This window comes from Rhinopithecus bieti, unplaced genomic scaffold, assembly GCF_001698545.2.
Source record: "Rhinopithecus bieti isolate Rb0 unplaced genomic scaffold, ASM169854v2 scaffold_12049, whole genome shotgun sequence".
NCBI lineage: Eukaryota > Metazoa > Chordata > Mammalia > Primates > Cercopithecidae > Rhinopithecus > Rhinopithecus bieti.
In genome coordinates, this window is record NW_016807278.1 from 1,754,756 (window position 1) to 1,778,842 (window position 24,087).

Consider the following 24,087-nt stretch of genomic DNA (forward strand, 5'->3'; position numbering starts at 1 on the left):
AGTCTGCCCCAGATCACGTTTGCCACCGGCAGCCAACCAGTTGGGCCCAAGTCCGCGGGCAAGAAGCGATTGGGGGCGAGTGAGCTCGGCCCCCCGGTCCCCAGTCCGGGTGCCCCCCCCGCCGGGCCTGAAGCGGTATATCCTGCCCTCCCCGGTCACCTCCCACGCGTGGAAGCGGAGCGGCGGCCTCGCTGTAACGCAGAAGCGAAATGTAGCCAGCCGGGTGTCGCGGCTGGACGCTCGCCTTGGCTGGGGGTGTAGGGGGGCACGCCGGGGGCCAAGGAGGACTGCCGAGGAGGAGTGATGAGAAGAGGGTGTACCCTGCACCCCCCGAGACCACGGGCCCCGTTGCCACTCGCCAGGCGCCCCCCTTCCTCCCAAGCGAGGGGCAGGTCAGTCCTGTAGGGTCCTGGGGCGAGGAGGGGGTGGTGGAGGGCGGGAGTCCTGGCGCGCAGCGCATTTGCTGAATCTGAGTGGTGGAGAGACCGAGGAGGCCACCCAGTTACTTTCTCTCCCTCCTCGGGGTTGGGGATACTAAAATGGGTCTTTTTTGTCCCCGCCTGGGAGGAGGGGATAGGGCGTCCTGGTTCACTTTTGCTTCTTTCGTCCCAGGGCCTTAGGCCGGTCTGAAGTCTCTTTACTGGGGGAGTGGTGAGGGAGGACTGGCTTCCCCTCCTGCGAGCCCCCTCTCAGGTTCAGTGGCCTGCCAGGAACACAGGAGGGAGGCGGGGTGTCAGCTTTTAGCGGACTCAGAAACTTTTCTGGCATAGGGGCCCTAGGACTCAGAGGTTTCCTCCTGGATCTCTGGTGAGGGAGTTTGAAAGAACCACAGTACTGTGTTTAAGGAGATTGAAAAAGGGAGCCCTGGTGGGTGACTGAATTGATAGAGGAAACAGTTCTCCTGGGCCAGTTCCTGGGGTTTGATACCGCCTTTCCTAAACTGAAGTTGACTAATTATGTGTGTTTGGAATACTTAAGGACCTGTTCCTCTTAACCTGGTGGAACTCTCTTTAAATTTATTTTTTACTAATAAGAGTTCTTCTGGTGAAATGGAATAGGATGAGAGTCCATGAGGAATTAGGAAGCCTGGGGATTCCTTTAGGCAAAGAGAAGTGGAGCCATTACAGCTAAAGAGATGCATTTGGAGCAAGTGCATATTGGCTTACGGTGCTTTGGTTTTTGTTTGGGGTTTTTTTTATTGCTACTTTTGTTTTTTTGTTTTTGTTTCTAAGAATTCCACTATATCCAACTCTCAGTAACCCTGGGGAACAGGAGGAGCCTAATTAACTGAAATGCGTGGATAATAAGCAATCATTTTATGCTCTGTCCCTTCTAACTGAGATAACTCCGTTGTCCTATCTGACAAGCTCACAGGGCCAAGAGCAGGGGGAGAGGGGGAGAGACAGAGGCCTGGATCCGAGTCAGCTGTCTGAGCTCTTTGTAACACTGTTGACTCTCAAGGGCAGGAGTGGGTAGGCCTCTGGCTCTTGGCCTTGGTCTGGCAGGCTTGCCCCACTGCCCAGGGAGTCCTCCTAGCTTTGTTTTGTTTTCTCAGAAGCTAGAGCGTTCTGGGGTCTGGGGGACTTCACGCAGCAATCAGTTCCTCCCTGTTTCTTTGCCCTGTGTGACTGTCTTTCTGTTGCTGTCTTATGATGATAAGCGGTCACTTCATACAGGGGTGGCTGTGTGGCAGGGAGTTTGTGACTGAATTTGTAACTGAACCCCACTTAAATAATGGAGGGGCATTCAAGAAGGGGTCTTGCTGAGGACATACCTACCCACCCCCAGTTGCTGAGGAAACAATGCAGAGGGCACCTGCATGGCATCTTCCCAATCCCAGGCTGGTCATATCTCGTTGCTGGTGACCATGGTGGTGATTCCCCAGGAGGGTTGCTAGTGGGGAGGATGGCAGGGATAACTCCTGCTGAGCCTCCAGATGGAGCAGTGCAGGACTAAGTAATTTTTGCGGAAAAAGGGAGGCAAATAGCAAACTCTTTAACTATATGACGAACTCCTAACTGCCTTGGGGAGAAATTCTCCCAATAGGAGCTGTCCTTTGCTATAAGGTAATGTTCTTTTTCTTTTCTTTCTCCTTCCCACATAAGGTGTTCCACACTGATTCTCGTGACTTTAAGGACCAGGGATTTGAAGAGGTATTAGCTCTTCCCAGGAAGAGAGGAAGTTTCTGGAAGAGAAGGGAAAGACAGCAGACGCTGCACTGGGACCAGCAGAGCCTGAGGAGCTGTGGGAAGCTGACAGAGCCCAGCCAAAGCAGTGGGAAGAAGCCACAGCCCCAGGCCGGCACTGTGTTCTGAAAGATTTGAACTCAAGCTGCTTTTCAAGGAGGAGGGGCCATTTCAGAGACCACCCCAGACTTTGGTTGAGCTCTTCTACTCTGGATGCCCCCTACTCCGAGAAGCCTGCCGCTGAGAACCAAAGAAGATAAGAGAACAGATACATTTTCTTCAAGCACAGAGCTGGTGGGTTGGAGTCAGGCATCTGCACCCCTAGTGGCTGTCTGGTGAGGAGTTTCTTGTTTCTGCCCAGCTTGCGGCTTCAGTGCTTGATGGGGCTGCCTGTTGGTGGATCAGTTTTTGCAGTGCCTGGTAGGAGTGGAGAGCCGTGGGAAGAGGTCCCGCGGCGCCCAAGCCTGGGTTCACCCCAAGACTAAGTTCTTTCCCAAGTTAGAGAAGGAGAGAGAAAGCAAAAAGAAGAGAGGAAAGTTCTCCCTTCCCCTCCTCCCTGCCTGTCATGTCCTCTAAGCCAGAGCCGAAGGACGTCCACCAACTGAACGGGACTGGCCCTTCTGCCTCTCCCTGCTCTTCAGATGGCCCAGGGAGAGAGCCCTTGGCTGGGACCTCAGAGTTCCTGGGGCCTGATGGGGCTGGGGTAGAGGTGGTGATTGAGTCTCGGGCCAACGCCAAGGGGGTTCGGGAGGAGGACGCCCTGCTGGAGAACGGGAGCCAGAGCAACGAAAGTGACGACGTCAGCACAGACCGTGGCCCTGCGCCACCCTCCCCGCTCAAGGAGACCTCCTTTTCCATCGGGCTGCAAGTGCTGTTTCCATTCCTTCTGGCAGGCTTTGGGACCGTGGCTGCTGGCATGGTGTTGGACATTGTGCAGGTAGGACCTGAGTAGGGCAGCTCTTGACTGTGAGCCCAGGGCCACCTTTGCCTGCTGGGAAACTTGGAACTTCCTCTCTACCTCCCTGTCAGAAGTGGCTGCTGCTTCCTAGAATACTGTTTCCCTTTGGATCATGTCCTTGGTTTCTTCTTGGTCTAGTTCCTTCCTACAGAAGCCTCAAGGAAGCCGAGTAGCCCCGGGGAGGCAGTCAGGGCAGTATTGCTAAATAGAAACAGAATTGGCTCCAGAGCTCAGACTTGGGAGAGGACAGATGGAACAGGGTCGTTGCTTGCCATCTCTCCCAAGCATTCCTGCCGAGCCCAGCTCAGTAGGAGACATTTACAAGGGTCTCCTCTTTATGCCTTTTCTCCCCTGCATTTGTGGTTTCAAGGATACCCATAATAGAAAGCTCAGTTTCAAGCCTCTCCTCCATCCCCCTACTGGGCAGGAATTTGTTCAGCTGCCAAGAGGGTCTCAAATTAAGTGGGAAGGCTCTTGAAGGCATTTTGCGTTGCTTATCTTCCTGTAACCTTGGCATAATCCCCTTGGGGGGGTGGGGGTGGACACTTGCTGTCTGATGCATGATTTGGAGATTTGGTGTAACAAGACCCAAAAGCACTAATTATCTGCTGTAAATGGGGACAAAATGTAACTAGGCCTGGGCAGAACTGTCTCTCCTCTTTGCTCCTCACCTGTCATTCTGAACCTGCCCTGGGCAAAGAGGGTTCTTTCTGAGGACATTGGGTAGAATGAAGGGTGAGAGTCGGAGGGACCTGGAAGCTAAGAGCCAGAGACGTGCTATGTTAATTTATTGTGAGTCAGGACTTATAAAGAACCTCCAGGTCCAAGAGATAAAGTTTTGTTTTTAGATGAAAGTCTTTTAGGCACAGTGTGGCACACCAAACTTTTTGAAGGTGCTGGGTTTATCTAAGTAATTCAGCAATGTGTATCAAATTCCTGCTGAATGCTGGCCTCTGTCCTAGGTACTCAGAGAAATATTAATACTGAGGCAGGAGGAGATCTGGCTTTTGCTTTTTGGGACCCCCAGTGTTCCCTGACTATGATATCTCCCAGAAGTACACGAAGCTTAGCGTCACCTTCCCTGTGCCAAGCCAACCCTACAGACCACAGTGATATAGAGTCCTGCTGGTAGGTCTCGCCATGCCTGTGTCCCGGGAGACTGAAGATGGTTGGTTCTTGATAGTGTGTGCACATAGAGTACTTTGACTTGAGCCCTTCAGGGGAACCCTGAACCTTTGATTGCTCATGAGAATGATGTTTAAGTCATGCCGAAGTGCCTTGCACTGCCTCCCCTTTCCCCAAACCTGTTACCTTGAAGATTATTCCTACATGGAGGTTGGGAAGCCAGGCTGGAGCTTTGGGTTCCTCCCCTAGTGGCTGCTCCTCCCCTAGGGCAGTGACTGGGACAGTAGGAGGAGGAGAAAGAGACTAGGGTAACATTTTCCTCCACCTCTTCTATTCCTTTCCTGTGGCCTCAGTTCTCATTCTTGAAGTTTTTGCATTCTGGTTGGATACCTACAAAGGGGTGCAGAACCAGCATCCAGAGGTGAACTGAAGAGGGTTGTCTTATTTTCTGGATAATAATAATGGTAGTGGGGAAGCATTTGGGGGGCTCTTCTGAAGGCCCATGAGGTAGGATCCATAATCATCTCCATTTTGTAGGTAGGGAACCTGTAGCTTAGAGGGATTAGGTAACTTGTCCCTGGTCATCTGACCCTAGAGCCCACACCACTAACCCCTGTGGCCTTCACCATGGCCATGGTTCACCAGTTGGTTAAAAACTTGGAGAAGGGGCCAAGTGCAGTGGCTCATGCCTGTAATCCCAGCACTTCGGGAGGCCAAGGCAGACGGATCGCCTGAGGTCAGGAGTTTGAGACCAGCCTGGCCAATATGGTGAAACCCCATCTCTACTAAAAATACAAAAAATTAGCTGGGCACGGTGGCGGGCACCTGTAGTCCCAGCTACTCGGAAGCTGAGGCGAGAGAATCGTTTGAGCCCAAGACGTGGAGGCTGCAGTGAGCCAAGATCACGCCACTGCACTCCAGCCTGGATGACAGAGCAAGACTCCACTCAAAAAAAAAAAAAAAAAACTCTGGCTGGGCATGGTGGCTTATGCTTATAATTCCAGCACTTTTGGAGGCTGAGGCCGGAGGATCACTTGAAGCCAGGAGTTCAAGACCAGCCTGGGCAACAAAGTGAGACCTTATCTCCACCCCAAAAAAAAAAAAAAAAAATTAGTCAGACATGTTGACATTCTCTTATAATTCCAGCACTTTGACAGGCTGAGGTAGGAGTGATCACTTGAGCCCAGAAGTTTGAAGTTGCAATGAGCTATGATCGTATCACTGCACTCCAGCCTCAGCGACAGAGCCAAACTCTGTCTCAAAAAAAAAAAAAAAAAAGACTCTAGGAGGAGCCTATTTTCTTTGTCTTTTCTTGAGGAACTAGGTGGACTAGAATCTGGATTAATTAGTTATCTTCTGAAGTGAGCAAGAATACAAGTTCTTAGATGGGGTAGGGAGGGACCCCCACATACACACCCCACCCCTACCCATCCCACACACTTAGATTCCAAAGCTTCTGATGTGTTGCCCCACCCCCACTCCAGGCCCATGAGCTGGAGACATTGAGAGGCCTAGGTAGGGAACCTTTGGAGCTGCTGTCAGTGTGGCACCTCGGCTCACCCCAAGCTAGGGTCCACTTGGTGTGGATGACAATGGCAGGTTTGTCCATGTCCTCCTCCCCCAGTCTTCCTGCTACAGCTCTGGCTGGAGCAGGCCCTGCAGATGGCAACAGTGAGATGGCAGGAGGGGGTGAGTGCAGAGGGACCAAGACATGGGACCACAGAGAGATTCTTATTCCACATCCACGGGAATGAAGCAGGACTGACAATCTCAGATTCAGGAAGAGCAGGATGGTTTCTAAGGATTCACACCTATATTACCCCTTCATAAGCTAAGATGGCCTTCAGTAAGACAGAGTCTGAAAGTGCCCCAAGACCCTGGGGCCATCTGGAGAAGCTGGCTATGGAGTGTCCCCAGTGTCTTGGAGCAACTGAGCAGGAGTCCGTGTTGGCCATGGTTCAGATGTCTCCTTGGTCCAGGGCCCCCATCTTTCCTTGCTGCTATAGAAAACTTGCTTTCTTTTTCACCAACGCGATGCAAAAAAAAAATTAAATTGTAATTTTAATTTAAAAGAAAAAGAAAACCCACTCTCTTCCTAGAAGGCTCATTTCTGCCTCCTCTTATCTGCCCTCTGGTAAATGTGCACAGCAGCATCTGCAGTGAAATAAGGGGCTGATGCTGGCCCAAAGTAGGAAAAGAATAAATGGATGTCCATCTGCTCTAACTTCCCAACCATGGCTGAAAGTTCCTGCAGCATCTGGAAGGGAAGCAGGGTGGGGCCTGGTGTTGGCTTCTGAAGGGGGTTGGGATATGGGAGCCTCCTCACTGCAGGAGCCTTGTGCCCATCTGCCCAGTTTGGTCCTAGGCTGCTCCGGATGTCTCACTCCCTTTATCTGTCAGCCTTTGTGAGGGATGGGGTGGCAGGAAGTAGTGTGCCCATCTGCACTTTAATTCCCAGCTCGATTAAGATGGGTCCTTATTTTAGCTCACTACTCACCTGCTAAGGATCTCGAACAAAGCAGACCCTGCTGTGTATACAGAGTCTACAGCAATGAAAGTGGATGGCAAGCGTGGCCTTGGGGAAGTAGAGTGGGAAGGAAGTATTCCTCCTGGGCCTGGCCTGCTCATCCCTAGGCGGGACACTCATATCTGCTTCACTTGACCACCCCTTCTGCTTTTCCCATCTCTGTCCCCTGCCTGCTGTCAGGGACGCATTTGCTTTGCTCCTGCTTTGTACTGCACCATATATCCAGGTGTTGCCCTAAAGCCCTTTCCTGGACACCTAGAGGATGCCTCTTGGAAAAGCCTCAGACAGGTGAAGCCTAGGGTTACTGCAATCTCATCTGACCCAGTCCTTACTCTAAAAGATCAGCTCCAGCCCAGCTTCTCCCACAGGAGCCAATTCTCCCACAGCCTGGAGCCTAAAGCTTGTATCTGGGAATTTAAGTCTTCTTAATGTCTTGATTCCTGGCTCTGACTTTCTTCCCTGCTGCTACCCTCCTGAGGTGGTTCAGGCCAGAACCCTTGAAGGCAGTTCGGGGTCAGTGTATGAGCTTGGAGTAGGTGAGGGATGGAAGAAGTGCATTGGAAGGGCAAGGAAGAGGTACTGGCAGGACCACCGAGGATCGAGACTTGGGATTGCTGTGCCTCAGGATTCGTTTTGGCTATGGGGGAAGCAGTCTCTTCCCTCACCTCCAGAATACCAGGTATCCATGAGCCCCTTGCCCCAAGGTTAGAGAATGAAAGAGATGAGGGGCTGCATTTCTGGGAAGCAGTTAAAATTTAGATGTTCCCCTCACCCCCAAGCAGGGCAGCACTTCCCGGAACGTGCCCTTTTTCATCCCCGTCAGAGCAGGAAGGCGTGGGTGGCTGCTTGGCGGACGGGTGTGACTTCAGGGGCAGATACTCCCAGCCTGGATGAACAGGATGGGGCTGAATTTGGCCAAAGGAGGAAGAAGAGCTGCTTACTGTCTGCCCCTGCCACATCCTGCCTACTCCTAACCTCAGGGCCACCCTGATTCCTGGGCTGCTTCCACATCTCCAGCCTCCAACATCTCTTCCCAGGGTCCTATGCGTGCCCATGTGTCAGAGGCTTTCTGCCTGAGCTGCAGCTTTGAGAGGGTTTGTGGGTGAAGAAAGTATGTGTGTAGGAATTGGCTTCTCTGACCCAAGTGCCAACTCGGGGCTTTGCTGGCCCAGGGTCAGGTAGTGTGAGGTTCCAGGCTATATTCTGTAAGAGTTGGGAAGACTTGTGCACAGGGGCTCTTACTGTGACTGCTCCCTCTCCTTGCCTGTCTGTCTCTCATCCCATGCTCCTAAAACTCCATACTTTGTAGGTCCTCCTGTAGCTATAAGGAAAGGGTGCGTTGTGCTGGGAGGTGGAGAGATTTGGGGGTGCTTATGGTAGCAACCAGAGGAACTTAGCTGAGCTTTATACATTTTTTTGTTAAATAATAATAAAAGCAAGCAATATTAGTTACAAACAGCTCAGAAAACATTGCTTGCATACATGTGGAGTCGTCTTCTGGGTTTTTTCTTTCTACGAGTACATATACATTAAAAAATATACCTACCTGCAGAAGTGAGATTTTCATGGAGCTGGCAGCTTGGCAGCAGGGTGGAGCCGGTGTTTTGGAGTGAAGATGAGATCTGAGGCTGTGCTCTGAGAGGAGCTTTGAAAGCCCACAAGGAAGGGGAGAAGAGGGGGATTTTTCCCCTCTCTGGAGCTGGTTTGGGAGGAAGCAGGAGGCAAAGCAGAGCAAGGCCGGACTGCAGGGAGCTGGAGCCTCAGTGGTATGTACCAGCCGTGTTCAAGAGTAACAGTCCCCAAGTTGCTCCAAGGCAGATGGGGCTCACTGGGGCTGCCTTCACTCTGGGGGGTCTGAGGGTGGGAAGGGATTTACCTCCCTTCAGTGTTTGGAGGGGGCTGGCTCATCCTGTGACTGCCTGGAAGCCCAGTAACTGTTGTTGAGATGGGGGGCTGTCTCCTCCCCATTGTTAGTCCTTATGGTGGGGCTTCCCTAAGAAGAGTCCCAGGTCTTGGCCAGACCAGGAGCGCAGGCAAGCGTATGCTCCAGCCCCATTGAAATGAGCCCTTCCCCAGGGTCTTGTGAGGCCTCCCACCCCATCCACACAGAGAGAGCTCTGACAAGAAAAGAGAGGTTCTTGCCTTATAGGGCCACCCAGTACCCAGCCTCTCCTGGTCTCAAGCCTTAGCCCCACCCCCTCTGATAGCCTTGCTTTTTGGTTATTGTGGTAAAAAATATGTAACATAAAATTTACCGTCTTAACCCTTTTTAAGTGTGCTGTTCAATAGTACTAAGTATATTCACCTCGTACAACAGATCTCCAGAACTTCTCATTTTCCCCAGCTGAAGCTCTGTACCTATTAAACACTCACTCTTTTCCCTGCTACCCCAGCCCCTTGTTTCCACCATTCTTCTTTCTGCCTCTATGAATTTGACTACTTAGGCTGGGCACGGTGCCTCATACCTGTAGTCCCAACACTTTGGAGGTCTAGGAGAGAGGATCCTTTGAGCCGAGGAGTTCAAGACCAGCCTGGGCAATATAGTGAAACCCCTGTCTCTACAAAAAATATAAAAATTAACCAGGTGTGGTGGTGCATACCTGTAGTCCCAGCTACCCAAGAGACTGAGATGGGAGGATGGCTGGAGCCTGAAGCCATGATTGCGCCATTGCACTCCAGCCTGGGCCACAGAGTGAGACTGTGTCTCAAAAAAAAAGAAGTTGACTACTTTGGATACCTCAGATAAGTGGAATCATACAGTGTTTTTTATGACTAGAGTAATGTCCTCAAGGTTCATCCATGTTATGGCATATGACAGGATTTCCTTCCTTTTTAAGGCTGAGAAATATTCCATGGTATGTATGTACCACACTTTGCATATTTTGTTTATCTGTTCATTCCCTGATGGACATTTGGGTTGCTTCCACCTCTTGGTTATTGCATATATTGCATATAGTGCTACAATGAACATGGGCACACTAGTATATCTTCAAGACCTTGCTTTCTATTCTTTTGGATAAATATCCAGAAGTAGGATTGCTGAATCATGTGGTAGTTTTATTTTTAATTTTTTGAGGAACCACCATATTGTTTTTCATAGCAGTTGCACCATTTTATAGTCCCACCAAGAGTGCACAAGGGTTCCAATCTCCACATGCTTTTTTTTTTCTCTTGAGACAGAGTCTTGCTCTGTCACCCAGGCTGGAGTGCAGTGGCAGTCTCGGCTCACTGCAACCTCTGCCTCCCAGGTTCAAGCGATTCTCCTGCCTCAGCCTTTCCAGTAGCTGGGATTATAGGTGTGCGCACCACTCTCGGCTAATTTTTGTATTTTTAGTAGAAACAGGGTTTCACCATGTTTGCCAGGCTGGTCTCCAACTCCTGACCTCAAGTGATCCACTCGCCTTGGCCTCCCAAGGTGCTGGGATTACAGGCATGAGCCACTACGCCCAGCCCAATCTCTACATATTGCTAACACTGATTATTTTCTGGGTTTTTAAATAGTAACCATTCCTAATGGGCATGAGGTGATCTCTTGCTAATCTACAGTATTGCTCATCTTTATTTATTTTATTTTATTTTATTTTATTTTATTTTATTTTATTTTATTTTATTTTACTTTTGAGATAGAGTTTCACTCTTGTTGCCCAGGCTGGAGTGCAGTGGTGCAATCTTGGCTCACTGCAACCTCCACCTCTTGGGTTCAAGCAATTCTCCTGTCTCCGCCTCCCAAGTAGCTGGGACTACAGGCATGTGCCACCACGCCCAGCTAATTTTATATTTTTAGTAGAAACGGGGTTTCTCCATGTTGGTCAGGCTAGTCTCGAACTCCTGGCCTCAGGTGATCTGCCCGCCTCGGCCTCCCAAAGTGCTGGGATTACAGGCGTGAGCCACCGCACCTGGCCACTGCTCATCTTTCACGACAGAGTGTGGGTGTTGGAAATGCCTTGAGAGACCATCTGACTGGTCCCTGAATTGAACATTTTTCAAGAGCTTGAGGCCCTTGTAACTTGTCTAAGGTGTCCAGCTGGTCTACGTGAGGAGGCATATTGGGGAGATAAGCAGGAGGCCCGTCCCTGCTGACTCCTGTCGGAGACCCAAGGCTCTCAGTCCAGTGCCCTTGCCCAACATAGTCCTTGGCCTCCCAGCCATGATACCCAGACCAACCCATATATATCCGCCTGGCCTGCCTCCTCCTCCCTCTCCAAACCTGGAGGCTTTCCATTCTTAAAACAAATAAAGGAAACCACCTACCCGGTTAGGGCCAGGAAGGGAGACACAATCCTAACCTTTTTTGCAAGTCCTCAGTTTCAGTTGCAAGTAAGGTAGCTTTCAAATAGCCAGTCCCGGCTCCTGCAATCTTCTTAGCACTGACTAGTAGAATACACTCTGGACCCCAGTTTCCTCATTCACAAAATAAGAATAAAATAGCCCCTACCTTATTGGGTTGTTAAGATGATTAAAAGAGAAATACATGGAGATCACTTAGCCTAGCACATAATCAGTCCTTAATAGATGTTAACCAAAGACATTGGTAGGAGAACCAGGATTGATGGTCTTGGGACTAGAACTCAGGTCTCCTGACTCCCAGTCCAGGGCGCTTCCTACAGGAGTACACTTGCTTCTCCTAACTGAGAGACTGAGGAAGGTATGTGGGGTAAGGCAGTGCACAGAGGAATAAAAAGCCTCTTACAGGCCAGCATTCAGAGGTTTGGGGGCCACAACTTAATTCAGAGCCTGTTCAGAAGGAGAGTTGCTGTGGCTGAGGCCCAAAGCCGTTGGAGATAGAAACCAAACAAACTCTCTAATCTCCCCAGCCTCGGCCCCAGCCCCGTGGAGCCCAACTCTCCACAGCTGAGACAACAGAGAAACTGGACTGAAAGCAAAGGGGCCAGGGATTGCAATTTGAGGGGGGATTGCAAAGGATTTCTAGGGTGTCAGGCAGCCCAGGGCAGCTCAGCTGTGTGGGTCCCCATTACCCTTCCCCACCCACCTCCAGGAAAGCAGACAGAGGAGGCAGTGCCAGACTGAGAGTCTCCCAACCGGCAGAGACCCTCTCCATCTTCCTGGTTCTGGGTAGCAGGAAGGGGGGTTGTGTTGTTTGAAGAACCATGAGCTTGGTTTCGTTCCAGGGTTCTTGGAGGAAAGGTGGCTAGCGTGCTCACTCCCTGCTGATTCTATTTCCTTCTCGAACTCCTGATCTCAGACTACCTGTTGAACCTCAATGCCCACACTTTGGGGCACTGAAATTCCTGGGTTCTGTTTTCACCTTGTAGCACTGGGAAGTCTTCCAGAAGGTGACAGAAGTCTTCATCCTAGTGCCTGCGCTACTGGGGCTCAAAGGGAACCTGGAAATGACCCTGGCATCAAGGCTTTCCACTGCAGTGAGTGTCCTGGCTGGGAGGAGCGGGGCACAGAGAGGACTCTGGGCAGCACCGAGCCAGAGACTGGGAGAGGGCCATGGGCCCTTCTCCACTACCCAGGCCTGGAGTGTGGGACTGGGGTGGGAAGGGAGGGCCTGGCTGGGCAGGTGTAGGGAGATCCCAGGCTGGGTGTCCTGCTCCTGGGCAGGGGCTCCCTGCCCAAAGTGGTTCCCAGGCTTGGTTTCTGGATGTCCCAGCCACCCCTGGACTCCTGCCCCACCCCCTACCTCTCAACCACCTCGTGACTGTTTGTGCAGCTTTGACAGGCAGGCATCATGCTGGTTCCTCCACCCGCACAGATGGGGGCCTCCTCTGATCTCCAGCCCTGCTTTGCAGCTGGGCAGGAGCAGAGCCAGGCCCTCCCAGCACCCCCAGTCCCCTGGCCCTCCCATTCCCTTTACCCATGGCAGCTTGCTCTTCTTTAAGGGAACAGACAGAGAGGAACTACTCGTCACTCCTACCTCCCGCAGTCTTGAGCCATGACATTCCAGGCCTGAATAGATACAGGGCCCTGGGTTGGAGGTGGGAGATGATAAAACTCAGGGGGCCTGGGATGTCCCTGCACGGCCAAGAGTCTTGAGAAGGTGACAGAGAGAAGTGGCATCCAACTTAACCCACCCTGACTTGCCCTACCCAACTTCTGGCCCATGCCCCCCTCTCCTTCCCGAATACTCTTGGAGCCTCAGTCCTGCACCAGCAGCTGACCTTTCTTTCCTTGGGATAGCAGGCTGGCTTCAGAGTCAGGGACTGGGTTGTTCTGACCCATGCAGCAATGGGCTGCCCAGATAAGCAGGGCAAAGAATGGAATTTGCCTCTGCTCAGCTGGTGTCCTGAGAGGAAGAGAGGCGACTGCCTAGGGGACCCCCCTCCCATCCCCCACCCAGCTGCAGGAGCTCAGTTTTAGCTCCTTCCCTCTCACCTCAGTTTCTCTGATCCCGCTTCACCTTTCCAGGACTGTCAGGTCCTGTTCTCAGAGTCTTAGGCCACATGTACTGCCTTATGATCTAGGCAGGAGCCTAATGGATGGAACTTCAGGCCTTTTCCAGCCTGGAGCTCCAGCTCCTTGCCCTCCCTCTCCCAGGCCAACATCGGACACATGGACACACCCAAGGAGCTCTGGCGAATGATCACTGGGAACATGGCCCTCATCCAGGTAAGAAGGCAGGGACCAGAGAGGGTGGGCTAAGCCTCCCCTTAGTCAGGAATCTCTGAAAGGCTTAGGTCAGCCCCAGCAGGCTCCTGAGTAAATCTCCAGTATCCCACTGAGCTGGCTTCCCCCAGAGTAGCTCTAGGAGGTAACTAGGTTACCCAAGAAAACACCCAAGATGAGGAGAGCCCAGCATCACCCATTCCAGTTCTCAGTTTCTGGTGGTGCAGGTCCCTTTGAGTCCCAGCAGATCCTGGCAATATGAGCAGACTCAGGAGTGCCAAGATGTCCTGTGCCACTGCTGTTCCATCTCCCCATGAGACCACACAGGTTCAGACTGGGAGCCTTCCCCCTTGAGGCCCAGGTCTTGACTCTGGGTGGAAGGCTCCGACTCTATTGAACCTCACTCCCATCCCCAGAGGCACACTCCTTCAGCCAATAACATGTTCTGGGCTCCTGCAGAGTGCACTGCCCAGCACTAGTGTCTGGTGTGAACCTAAATAAATAAAGACATCCTTCCAGCCTGGGAGGACTGGACAGTGCAGTCCAGCCTGCCTCCTGGGGCTACTGCCAGCCAGGAAGAGGTCTGCCCAGATGCTCATGACCTCAGCTTAGGAAGCCCACTGCTCTCAGGGCTTTCCAAGTTACCACTCCTGTCCCCAGGTGCAGGCCACGGTGGTGGGCTTCCTGGCGTCCATTGCAGCTGTCGTCTTTGGCTGGATCCCTGATGGCCACTTCAGTATTCCGCATGCCTTCCTGCTCTGTGCTAGCAGCGTGGCCACAGCCTTCATTGCCTCCCTGGTACTGGGTAAGGAAGGGAGGGTGTAGAGGAGTAAGGAGTGCTACCCCAGAGGTGTTGGCTGCACCTGGCACTCCACTCTGTCTTTTTGTTTGTTGAGATTCCTTTATCTCTTCTCACCCTGCCTGCCCCTCCTCCCACTTCCTCACCAGGTATGATCATGATTGGGGTCATCATCGGCTCTCGCAAGATTGGGATCAACCCAGACAACGTGGCCACACCCATTGCTGCCAGCCTGGGCGACCTCATCACCTTGGCGCTGCTCTCAGGCATCAGCTGGGGACTCTACCTGGAACTGAGTGAGCCACCAAGAGGGTGGTTCGGGTGGAGTCCTGGGTGGGGTTGAGAGAGATGGTAGTTTGGAAATGTGCAAGAGTTTCTTCTGTGTTCTTAAACTATTTGGTTTGAACACAGGTTGTAATAATTCCTGATCTTAGAGATGTGAAGCTAAGTACTGATCTCAAATTCAAGCAGGCATCAGGGTCAGGGGAAAAGTGTCAGAAGTATATTCCTGTTTGGTCATGCATATTCTTACTTCTCTTGGAGGGATGAGGTAGAAAGAGTAAAGGAAAGGAACCAGAGGCTGGGATCTGCTTGCAAAATGAAGAAACGGGTGGGAGATGGTGATTTCTGGGATCTAATCAAGAGACCGAGAGTCTCTGTCCTCTGGTCTCTGTCCCTAATTGGTTCAGTGCCTGGCTAGCTCTCTACCTTGGTTTCCTCATCCATAAAATGAAAAAGGCTGGTACCACCTACCTCCTCAGCTACCAGTGAAGATCAAATGGGGTCATGTGTTTACTGGCATTTAGTATAATCTTGCTATTGATCTTTGGGACATTGTCAGACTGAGCCAGGGAGAAACTTGGAGTAGGGAACCACAGTGCTTATCTCCCTCTCACCTCTGCCCTCTCAGATCACTGGCGATACATCTACCCACTGGTATGTGCTTTCTTTGTGGCCCTGCTGCCTGTCTGGGTGGTGCTGGCCCGACGAAGCCCAGCCACGAGGGAGGTGTTGTACTCAGGCTGGGAGCCTGTTATCATTGCCATGGCCATCAGCAGGTAGGCTGGAGCCCTGAGTATCCACTCCTACCCCACTCCCACCCTGCCACAGACTTCTTTTTAAACCCTGGAGAGAGGGGGTGGGGGTCAGACCCTAGAAATGTGTTCATTAGTGTATCAGTCACATGTCCTTCTGTTGAAAATGACAGAAACCATCTGAACTGGGTTTCATTCCAAGGCAGAATGTATTGGCCTGGAGAACCAAAAAGGCACAGCTGAATTCAGGGACATACCTAAGATCAGGGCCCCAGTACTCTGTGATTCTCCACTCTGCTCTTCTCTGTCATGGCCTGCAGCCCAGGTTTATGCTTTTCTTATTCCTACCAATTCCAGTGGGAAGAGAGATTCTTTCTCCCACCAATGTCACAAAGTCCCAGTATAGAGTTCCACTGCTTCTCATCTGGTGACATGATTATCTCCAGACCAGTCAGCGTGGCCTCGGGGCTGCGATCCTCTGATTGGATGGACCTGGAGCCTAGCCATCATTGAGGCATTGTCACCTGAGCCACAGTCACTGAGCTTGAGAGAGGTGGTTCCCTGAGGAGGAGCCCAGTGCTATCACCAGAAAGGGAAGTAAATGCTGAGTGGGCAGAACAACAGAGGTCCTCAGCGGCAGATAGTCCCGTAGGCTGCTCCTCCAGCCAACTTAGAGGGCAGGTACAGGAGGTGGTTGCCTGACCCAGTACCACCAGCTTGTTCTGGAGTCACTGCCCAGTCAGAATGTTATGAGCAGCACCTAATCCTGTCAAGGGAGGCAAGGACTGGACGATGAGGAACTCCTGAGAGCCACAGTGCTTCCCTTCATCTCCAATGATAGGTGGGTCTGGACCTCTCATCCCAGAGACTAAGGCAGAACCCTTCAGTGGTCTTTGCATCATTTTGTCTTTATGTCTGTATAGTGTGGGAGGCCTCATCTTGGACAAGACTGTCTCAGACCCCAACTTTGCGGGAATGGCTGTCTTCACGCCTGTGATTAATGGTGAGGTCTGGGCATCAGCTGTCGGAGGGCAGGGCTGGGGAAAGGAAAGGGACAGGAGAAGAGGACTTAAGGGGTTGGTTTCTGTATCAGTCAGGGTTCCAGTAGACAAGAGAATCTTGCTCAGATGTTTCAAAACCTTAATGAAGGGACTGCTTACAGAGGTGGGAGCAGAGTAAAAGGACAGATAAGGGATGTTGAGGCACCCAGAGATTAGCAGCAATGGGAAGCCTCTAGTCCTAAAGGGTCAAGGGGAGTATCTTAGTCCATTATCTGTTGCTAGAACACAATACTTGAAACTGGCTAGTTTATAAAGAAAAGAGGTTTATTTAGCTTCCAGTTCTGGAAGCTGGGAAGTTCAAGATTGGGCAGCTGCTTCTAGTGAGGGCCTCATGCTGCATCCAAACATCCAAATGGAGAAACAGAAGGAAAACTGAGCATGTGCAAAATGGGCAAAACAAGAGAAGCAAACCTTGCTTTATGACAACTCACTCTCATGGGAACTATACCTTTCCCAAGAAAGACATTAATCCATCTTAATAACCTATTCAATCTTAAAGGCACCACCTCCCACCACCACATTTGGGGACCAAGCCTCAACATGAGTTTTGATGGGGACAAACTATATTCAAACCATAGTAAGGAGGGAACAGCATTCCAGGAGCCCAGTGAAAGTTCTGTCTTTGCCCCCAACGTGGGGAAGCCAATGCTGAAAAGCAGGGAGGGATTAGGAAAGAAATACCTGATCTCTCTCTCCACCTGCCCTCTGGTCGCCTGCTGTTGCCTCCCACTGAACAAACACAGTGGAAGCAGCCAGCAAGGGAGACTGGGTGGTGCAGTCCATGGAGACCAGTCTCCCAGAGCTCAGAGCAAGACCGAGAAGAGCAGGGACCAGGTTGGGATGTGAGGGCAACAGAGAAATCAGCACAGGTCCTGGCAGAGATACCAGTTTCCAGAGTTTGGAGCTCAAACCTGATCCTTGAAACTGGTTACCAGAGCCAGCATATGACCATAGGGTGCCTGGGTCTGCTCAGAGCATTGGAGAGGGGGTGAGGCAAGGCAGGGCTTCATCCCCTCAGCTGTGTAGGAAGGCAGGTGCCCATGCTGCACTGGTGGAGAAGTCAGGCTCTCTTGAGTCTGCAGATCTGTACATATCCTTTCCAGCACTGTCACAGCTTTGCCAGGGGAACATGGAACTGCTGCATCTCCTTAGAGGGGAGGATGAAGGAGGCTGGAAGATGCCCTGGAAGCAGGGATCTTTGTCTGCCTTCTTAGTGTCTTACTCTTCTTTTGGGGACTGGTGAATGGGTGATGCCCATATAGACCCTAAATTAAGACAGAGGACAGTGCCTCTATAGATTCAAGACAAAGAATGAGAAGATCATTTTGTTCCCACTCCTCCCGCTGACCCCTATCTGTGTCTAAGCCCGTATCTGTCTCTGCAGGTGTTGGGGGCAATCTGGTGGCAGTGCAGGCCAGCCGCATCTCCACCTTCCTGCACATGAATGGAATGCCAGGAGAGAACTCTGAGCAAGCTCCTCGCCGCTGTCCCAGTCCTTGTACCACCTTCTTCAGCCCTGGTAACGGCAGATTCCCAGGCTCCCAGCCCTAGGGGGAGTGGGCCTACTGTTGATGAGCTTCACTTAAGAGACAGCTGGGGCCCAGATCCACAGGTTCTCCTTCTCTGCTGGGCTGTGCCAGCTGTTCTGAAGGGCAGAGCCCAGGCAGGAGGGCTGTCTTTTCCTAGAGCACCCTAGGGGTTGGAGACTACAGGATGGAGAAGTAGAGATACTCATCTGTCTATTGCCCTGGGGTATGGTGCAATCCCTCCTGACTTTGAAAGACCTTCTGGGGCCAGGTCTTCTCCTCCCCTCCTCTTTACACCCCCTTTTCCCCAATTCCAGATGTGAATTCTCGCTCAGCCCGGGTCCTCTTCCTCCTCGTGGTCCCAGGACACCTGGTGTTCCTCTACACCATCAGCTGTATGCAGGGCGGGCACACCACCCTCACACTCATCTTCATCATCTTCTATATGACAGCTGCACTGCTCCAGGTACAAAGTGGCAAGAGCAGGGGCATGGGAAGGAACCAGGATGCCCTGCAGGAGTGGGAGAGGAGGCCAGACTTGGCCTCTTAGACACTCAACCTCCTCTTTCTCTGTGTCGGGGCAGCTGATAAACACCGGACAAAGGTGCAGGAGAACAGATGGTAGTTCCAGTAGAGTCACCAACATGCTGTGTGACTTTGACCCTGTTCTTTTAGTTCTCTGATCCTCAGCGATACCTTTGTAAATTGAGAGGAATGGACCGGGGGTGGTAGTTTTCATGCAGGTGGTTGTAGGATGCTGAGCATGTGCGATTTGCATGCTACCCTGACTGGCCACAGAGTTCCACGTCGCTCTGTTTTGCATGCTGCTCTTTTTTGAGAAATTCATTTGCATAAAGGGTCCCATAGCTTGAAAAACTGTCAAAACCACTGTACTAGATAATCTGTCGGATCCTGTCTAGCCTTGCCATTCCATGATACCATGACAGTTGCCATTCCATGATACCGTGACAGTTGCCATTCCATGATACCATGACAATTGCCATTCCATGATACCATGACACTTTCTCCCTTCTTGTATTATTACATTGTAAAAGCTTTTTATTTTGAAGTCATTACAGATGTGTAAGAAGTTCTCAAACAAAGGTTCAGAAATCCCATATACCATTACCCAGTTTCTCTCCATGGGAAAATAACATTTTGAGTAACTTTAGGACAGTATCAAAATCAGGAAATTAGCATTGATATGATCCACAGTGCTTATTCAGATCGCACCGGTTTCACATGCACTCGTGTGTGTGTGTGTATGTGTGTGTGTGTGTTCTATGCAGTTTTTATCACAAGTGGAGATTTGTGTGGCCACCACTATAACCAAAACACAGAAAACTGTTTCATCACCACAAGGCTCCCTTATGCTATCCCTTTACAGCTAGGTCCACCCTTATTATTACCTTTTAAATTTTTATAAATTCGATTTTGAACAGTCACATAGTTCAAAATGTTTTAAGGTTCATAGTGAAACCTCAGTGAAAAGTCTTCTTTTCTGTCCTCTTCTTCACAGCCATCTGTTTTTCTCCTTCACAAACCATCAGTATTATCCCTTTCTTGTGTGTCCTTCAAACCTATTCTGTATTTATAAAAGTAAACGTATAGTTTTCTTATTTCCCTCTTTTTTACACACATGTGGTATACTGTACACACTGTCTGCACCCTGCATTTTTCACTTAAGTTTATCTTTGAGATCATTGCATATCAGTACATAAAGAGAACAACACCCTGATTTTCTTACAGCTCCATCATATTCTATGATACACAGACCATAATTTTATTTTGCCAGTGTATTGATTAACACCTGTCCCTCCAGCCCCCTCACCCCCAGCTTTAGAAAGGTTGTGTTTGGACATCTTGGCAGGGGCGGGGCTGAGAATCAGCCATATGCTGTTGCCCTGCAGCAGTTAGCCAAGCTGTGGCATTCCGTTGCTACTGGGTTCCAGTGCAGCACATGGTGGGAAGGTGGGGGTGGATATGCCAAGGGTCTGTGGTGGAGGTTTTCAGCTCATCTCTTGGCCTGGATTGGAAAGGATGAGCCTCGGTGCCATCACTCATGATGAATACCCTGGGAGACACTCTTGCCTCTGCTCTCCTCTCTAGATCTGTGGAGGGCCAGAGCGTGACACTTGATCCCCTGTAAAGGCTCTTATTGATCCCTTTGCCACCTCCTCCCAGCCGTGTGTCCTGGGGCCTGCTCGCGAGGCTGGAATGTGAGGACAGCTGCTACCATTCCCTTCCTAGGGCACGTCCCAAAGGCCTCCTGGCCATGCTCTTTATTTGGGACCCTTCTGCAGCTGCTGGAAAGGGTGTGAAGTTACGGAGGGCAGGGGAGCCAAGGCCGTGGTATCACAAGACAGCTGTGTGCAGGGCAGGCGAGAATGTGAAGAGTCACCTCTGGCTTCCTTGGAGAGAGGGCAGGATTCTCTCAGGCAGAGCCTAAAATTTTTAAAAAAGAGAGAGGACAGGAGAGCAACCAAGATTGCCTAAAGATAGGTATCACTTCTGGCTTCCGGATCCCTTAAGGGCTGTGGTTCCCGCATCTGGATCCCTTAGGGCAGAATTTTCATACCACAGTATTGACACAGTGTAGTCAAGGGTAAAACCTCCCAGATGACTGACTGTTTTGGAGCTTAACCATCAGAAACTCTTTCATTCTCACGCAGATGCAGTCATTTAGGGAGCCCAAATGTCAGGCACTGTGCAGATTCTAGGAGATTCAGGCCTGCCCCACCATGGTATTCTAGATCAAGGGCATCGCCAACTTAAAAGCACGTGTGAATCTTGTTAAATGCGGACTCTGACTCAGGAGGTCCAGAGATTCTGCATTTCTAACAAGCGCCCAGCTGTTGTTGATGCTGCTGGTCTTGGGCCCACTAGCAAGATTCTGGTCTGAGTCATTCTTAATTATCTGTATGAATAGAAGGTAAGCAAGAGCACAGATACAAATCAAAGCTGCAGATCATGTCAAATCTGTTTTGAATTGGTATGCATTGTCTGCTTTATATTAACATTGAGGTGACTTATTCACAATTCACCTTTATTAGGGCTAATGTTAAAATAAACTTGCATTCTTTGAGCCCAAAGAATGGAAAGGAAATGGAATGGAAAGCCACAACAACAGAATGAAAAGGGTCAGGAGGAAGCCAGCTTGGGATGATCGTCTGTTACTTAGACAACTGCCAGCAGCAGCTTCAAACACTGTCCTTATACCACTCTGCCCAGAGAAGGCATCCCTTTAGGAAAAGCTGACTCCAACAGCCAGCCCCGTGCGAGGCTCCTGGAAAGGCCAACATGGCAGGAATTGGAGTGACCCCAGAATAAGGTGACCCAGACCCAGAGTTAGAGGCAAGAGGGCTGAGTTCCTGCAACAAATAGGATCTAGGTCAGGAAGCTCCTTGTTTGGTAAACTTGGGAGCAGAAGATAACGCTGATGTGGGTGACCCTGGGCCGTAGCAGCATCTTCCTTTCTAAAGAACTCTCATTGTGCCTGTTGTCTGCTCAAGGTGGTAATTGTTGGGTGGAGGAACACAGAGAGGTTGCTGGAGTGGAGAGAGGAAGATAAAAAGTAAAGACTGTGGCCAGCCAAGCCTTGTGAGGCACTAAATGGGTCTGATCGAGTGGCCTCTGGCTCCCCCTGGAGAGAGGGGATGGCTATAGGCTGGGCCCTTTTTGTCTCCCCAGGTGCTGATTCTCCTGTACATCGCAGACTGGATGGTGCACTGGATGTGGGGCCGGGGCCTGGACCCGGACAACTTCTCCATCCCATACTTGACTGCTCTGGGGGACCTGCTTGGCACTGGGCTCCTAGCACTCAGCTTCCATGTCCTCTGGCTCATAGGGGACCGAGACACGGATGTCGGGGACTAGCTTGGTCACTCAACCTTTTCCCCATCCCTCTGCACTTTCTATTTGAAATTTTTCTTTTGTTCCCCTGTCCCTGCTCCACCCTACACTCCCACCTCTTTCTAGGACTTCACTTTGATACCAAATTCTCATTATTTTCAATGGGAATTTTTATACATTGAGCCAAGTTTGTATAGCAAGAATCCAGGAAAGACAGACAGCCTGAGATAAGCAGTACAAGTAGGTTTTTGAGACAATCACCAAGTGCAATTTCATGGTGGGTGCCTCCAGGTGATGTGGACTGGGGCAAGGGAGTTTTGTCTGGAATCTGGGGACATGGGGTTTGGCTTTAGCAACCTGTCTTGGCCCTAATGAGAAACCCTTTGTGAGTGGGCTCTGGGTTTTTGGTTTTGTTTTCTTTTTATCTGTTTTGTTTTGTTTTTGGTTTTGGTTGAACAGAGGGACAGAAGAATAAGTAACACTCCCAAACACAGACATACTTTTGTAGAAGTGGACCAACTTCAAAGCTCTGGACAGGAGACAGCTGCTCCAGGCCCCTGTGATCCCAGCTCTATTCTCTTGCCCTCTGGACCTAAGCCCTCCCACTCAGAAAGAGTAAGGTGAACTGACTTTTCAATGTGTGCACATGCCTCTTGTTCATTTGCCTGATCAACATCAACAACCCCTCCCTCTGATCATTTCCAGTTGATTGTCATATTCAGGAAAAAATGGAACAGTGGACTCTTCTCTCTGTTGACCCATGTCTATCTATAGGTTCCCCAAAATCCACATTCTCCCTGGGCCCAGAGGACTGATTCTTTGTCTCTCTTCAACCTTCATCTCAAATTGTCTCTAAGCACTACCTTCCCCAGAGCTTTCCAGGTTGGGTTTTGAGATTAGGGACAGGTCATGGGTACGTGGAGAATGGTTTGGAGGTTGAGAACAACCACGGGTGTCTCATTGCTGCCGTTTCTCCTGAGAACATAATCACTTGATCACCTTGGACCCTGTCACTTCCTAAAATTACTCATTCTGTCATGCCATAGAGGTCAGTTTTCCTCTTTCTTGGCTTCTGCCCACAAACATTCACCAATCGTTCATTCGCTCATTCAGCAAATATGCAGCCTCTGCAAGATGAGCTCTCCTGCAGGCAAGCATGGTCTGAAACATTCTTTGAGCAGTATTTATTGAGTGCCTACTATGTGTTAGGTACTGTACCAGGCACTGACAAGCCAGTGGTAAGGGAAACACAGCTCTAACCTCACCTCATTCTCCAGGTTACAAAGGCCATGTGCCCCTTTCAATCTGGCAGAGAAAGTTTCCTCGTTGTAAGTATTTGCATCTACTTCAAGCCAGATTCTTCTGCCTCTTTCTCCTTATTAGACCCCAACTCTGTGCAATGCTGACCACAGCTAGAGCCACCGGCCCCATTGCTCAACCAGTGTTTATTTCCCTAAACGACGCTTCCTCACATTCCCTTCCCTCCACCTCTCCTCACCAAGCACCCAAAAGAGGATTTAGAACTAGCAGGGTGGACATCAACTGGTTGTTTCGACTTTTCTCTGCCTAGCACAAAATTGGGAGAAAACTGGAGTCTCCATCTGCAGTCACACGTGTACAGATCTGGGGATTTGGATGTAGGCTTTTTCTAACTTCTCTCTCAGAAACTTCCACAGAAACCTTCCATCTGTAGCCTAAAGGGCCCACCTTCAAGGGAAGGCTTAGGCAATGATCCTGTTTCTACCAACACCACACTTTATCCCAGGAACTTGCCCTAGACCTCCAGAGACCATATTTTCTCTCCCTCCATTTCTACCCAGACCTCCAGGCCTCCTTCTGGAATCACAGAACCGTAGAATTGGAAGGAATTTTAGAGGTTATCTAGTTGGAGTTGTATCCAACAGAGTTCATTAACACCAGCCTGGGCTTGTTTTTCCTCCTCCCTCTGGACTTTTTTCGTCTTTTCCTCCACCTCAAAAAACACTTGCACACAGATTCTTCTTGTACAGGCACCGAAACCAGCTCCTCTGCCCCTCAGGCTGTGTCCCTGTGATCTCCAGCCACCCCTGACCCAGTCACTCGCCCCTTCCTCATCTCTGGAATTTGGCCAGGTAGTCCCAGAAGACTCTGGAGTGACCTCCTTTGCTTAAAAAGCAGACGGATAGGCATGCCCCAGGCCCTGAGTGTGTGAGCAGAGGAGGACTGGAGGGTGAGAGGGAAAGAAAATGAAGGTGACTTTCATGGAAGATTCATTTATTTTCCCCGATTGTACCAACTGCATGTATTTTTGGCCTGGCTGTAAGGAGCAATATTGGTTTACTCTCGTATCCTTAAAAAGTTACAGAACTGTGTCTTAAGAGAATTATTTATAGTTACTATAACTGAATTGACAAATGTCAACTTAACTGATAAATTATATTTGGTAAAATAAAGAGGACGTTTATTTAGA

General features: G+C 50.4%; 1 protein-coding gene across 1 annotated transcript; it reads left to right on the forward strand.

The window, feature by feature from the left end:
- Positions 1 to 24,087, forward strand: SLC41A1 (solute carrier family 41 member 1). The gene is made up of 11 exons (XM_017880930.1): positions 1 to 392; positions 2,106 to 3,123; positions 12,070 to 12,177; positions 13,298 to 13,369; positions 14,027 to 14,171; positions 14,315 to 14,461; positions 15,076 to 15,223; positions 16,123 to 16,202; positions 17,645 to 17,779; positions 18,104 to 18,252; positions 21,477 to 24,087. The coding sequence occupies exons 2-11, from the start codon at positions 2,752 to 2,754 to the stop codon at positions 21,660 to 21,662; spliced, it is 1,542 nt and encodes a 513-aa protein (XP_017736419.1). The 5' UTR covers positions 1 to 392; positions 2,106 to 2,751; the 3' UTR covers positions 21,663 to 24,087.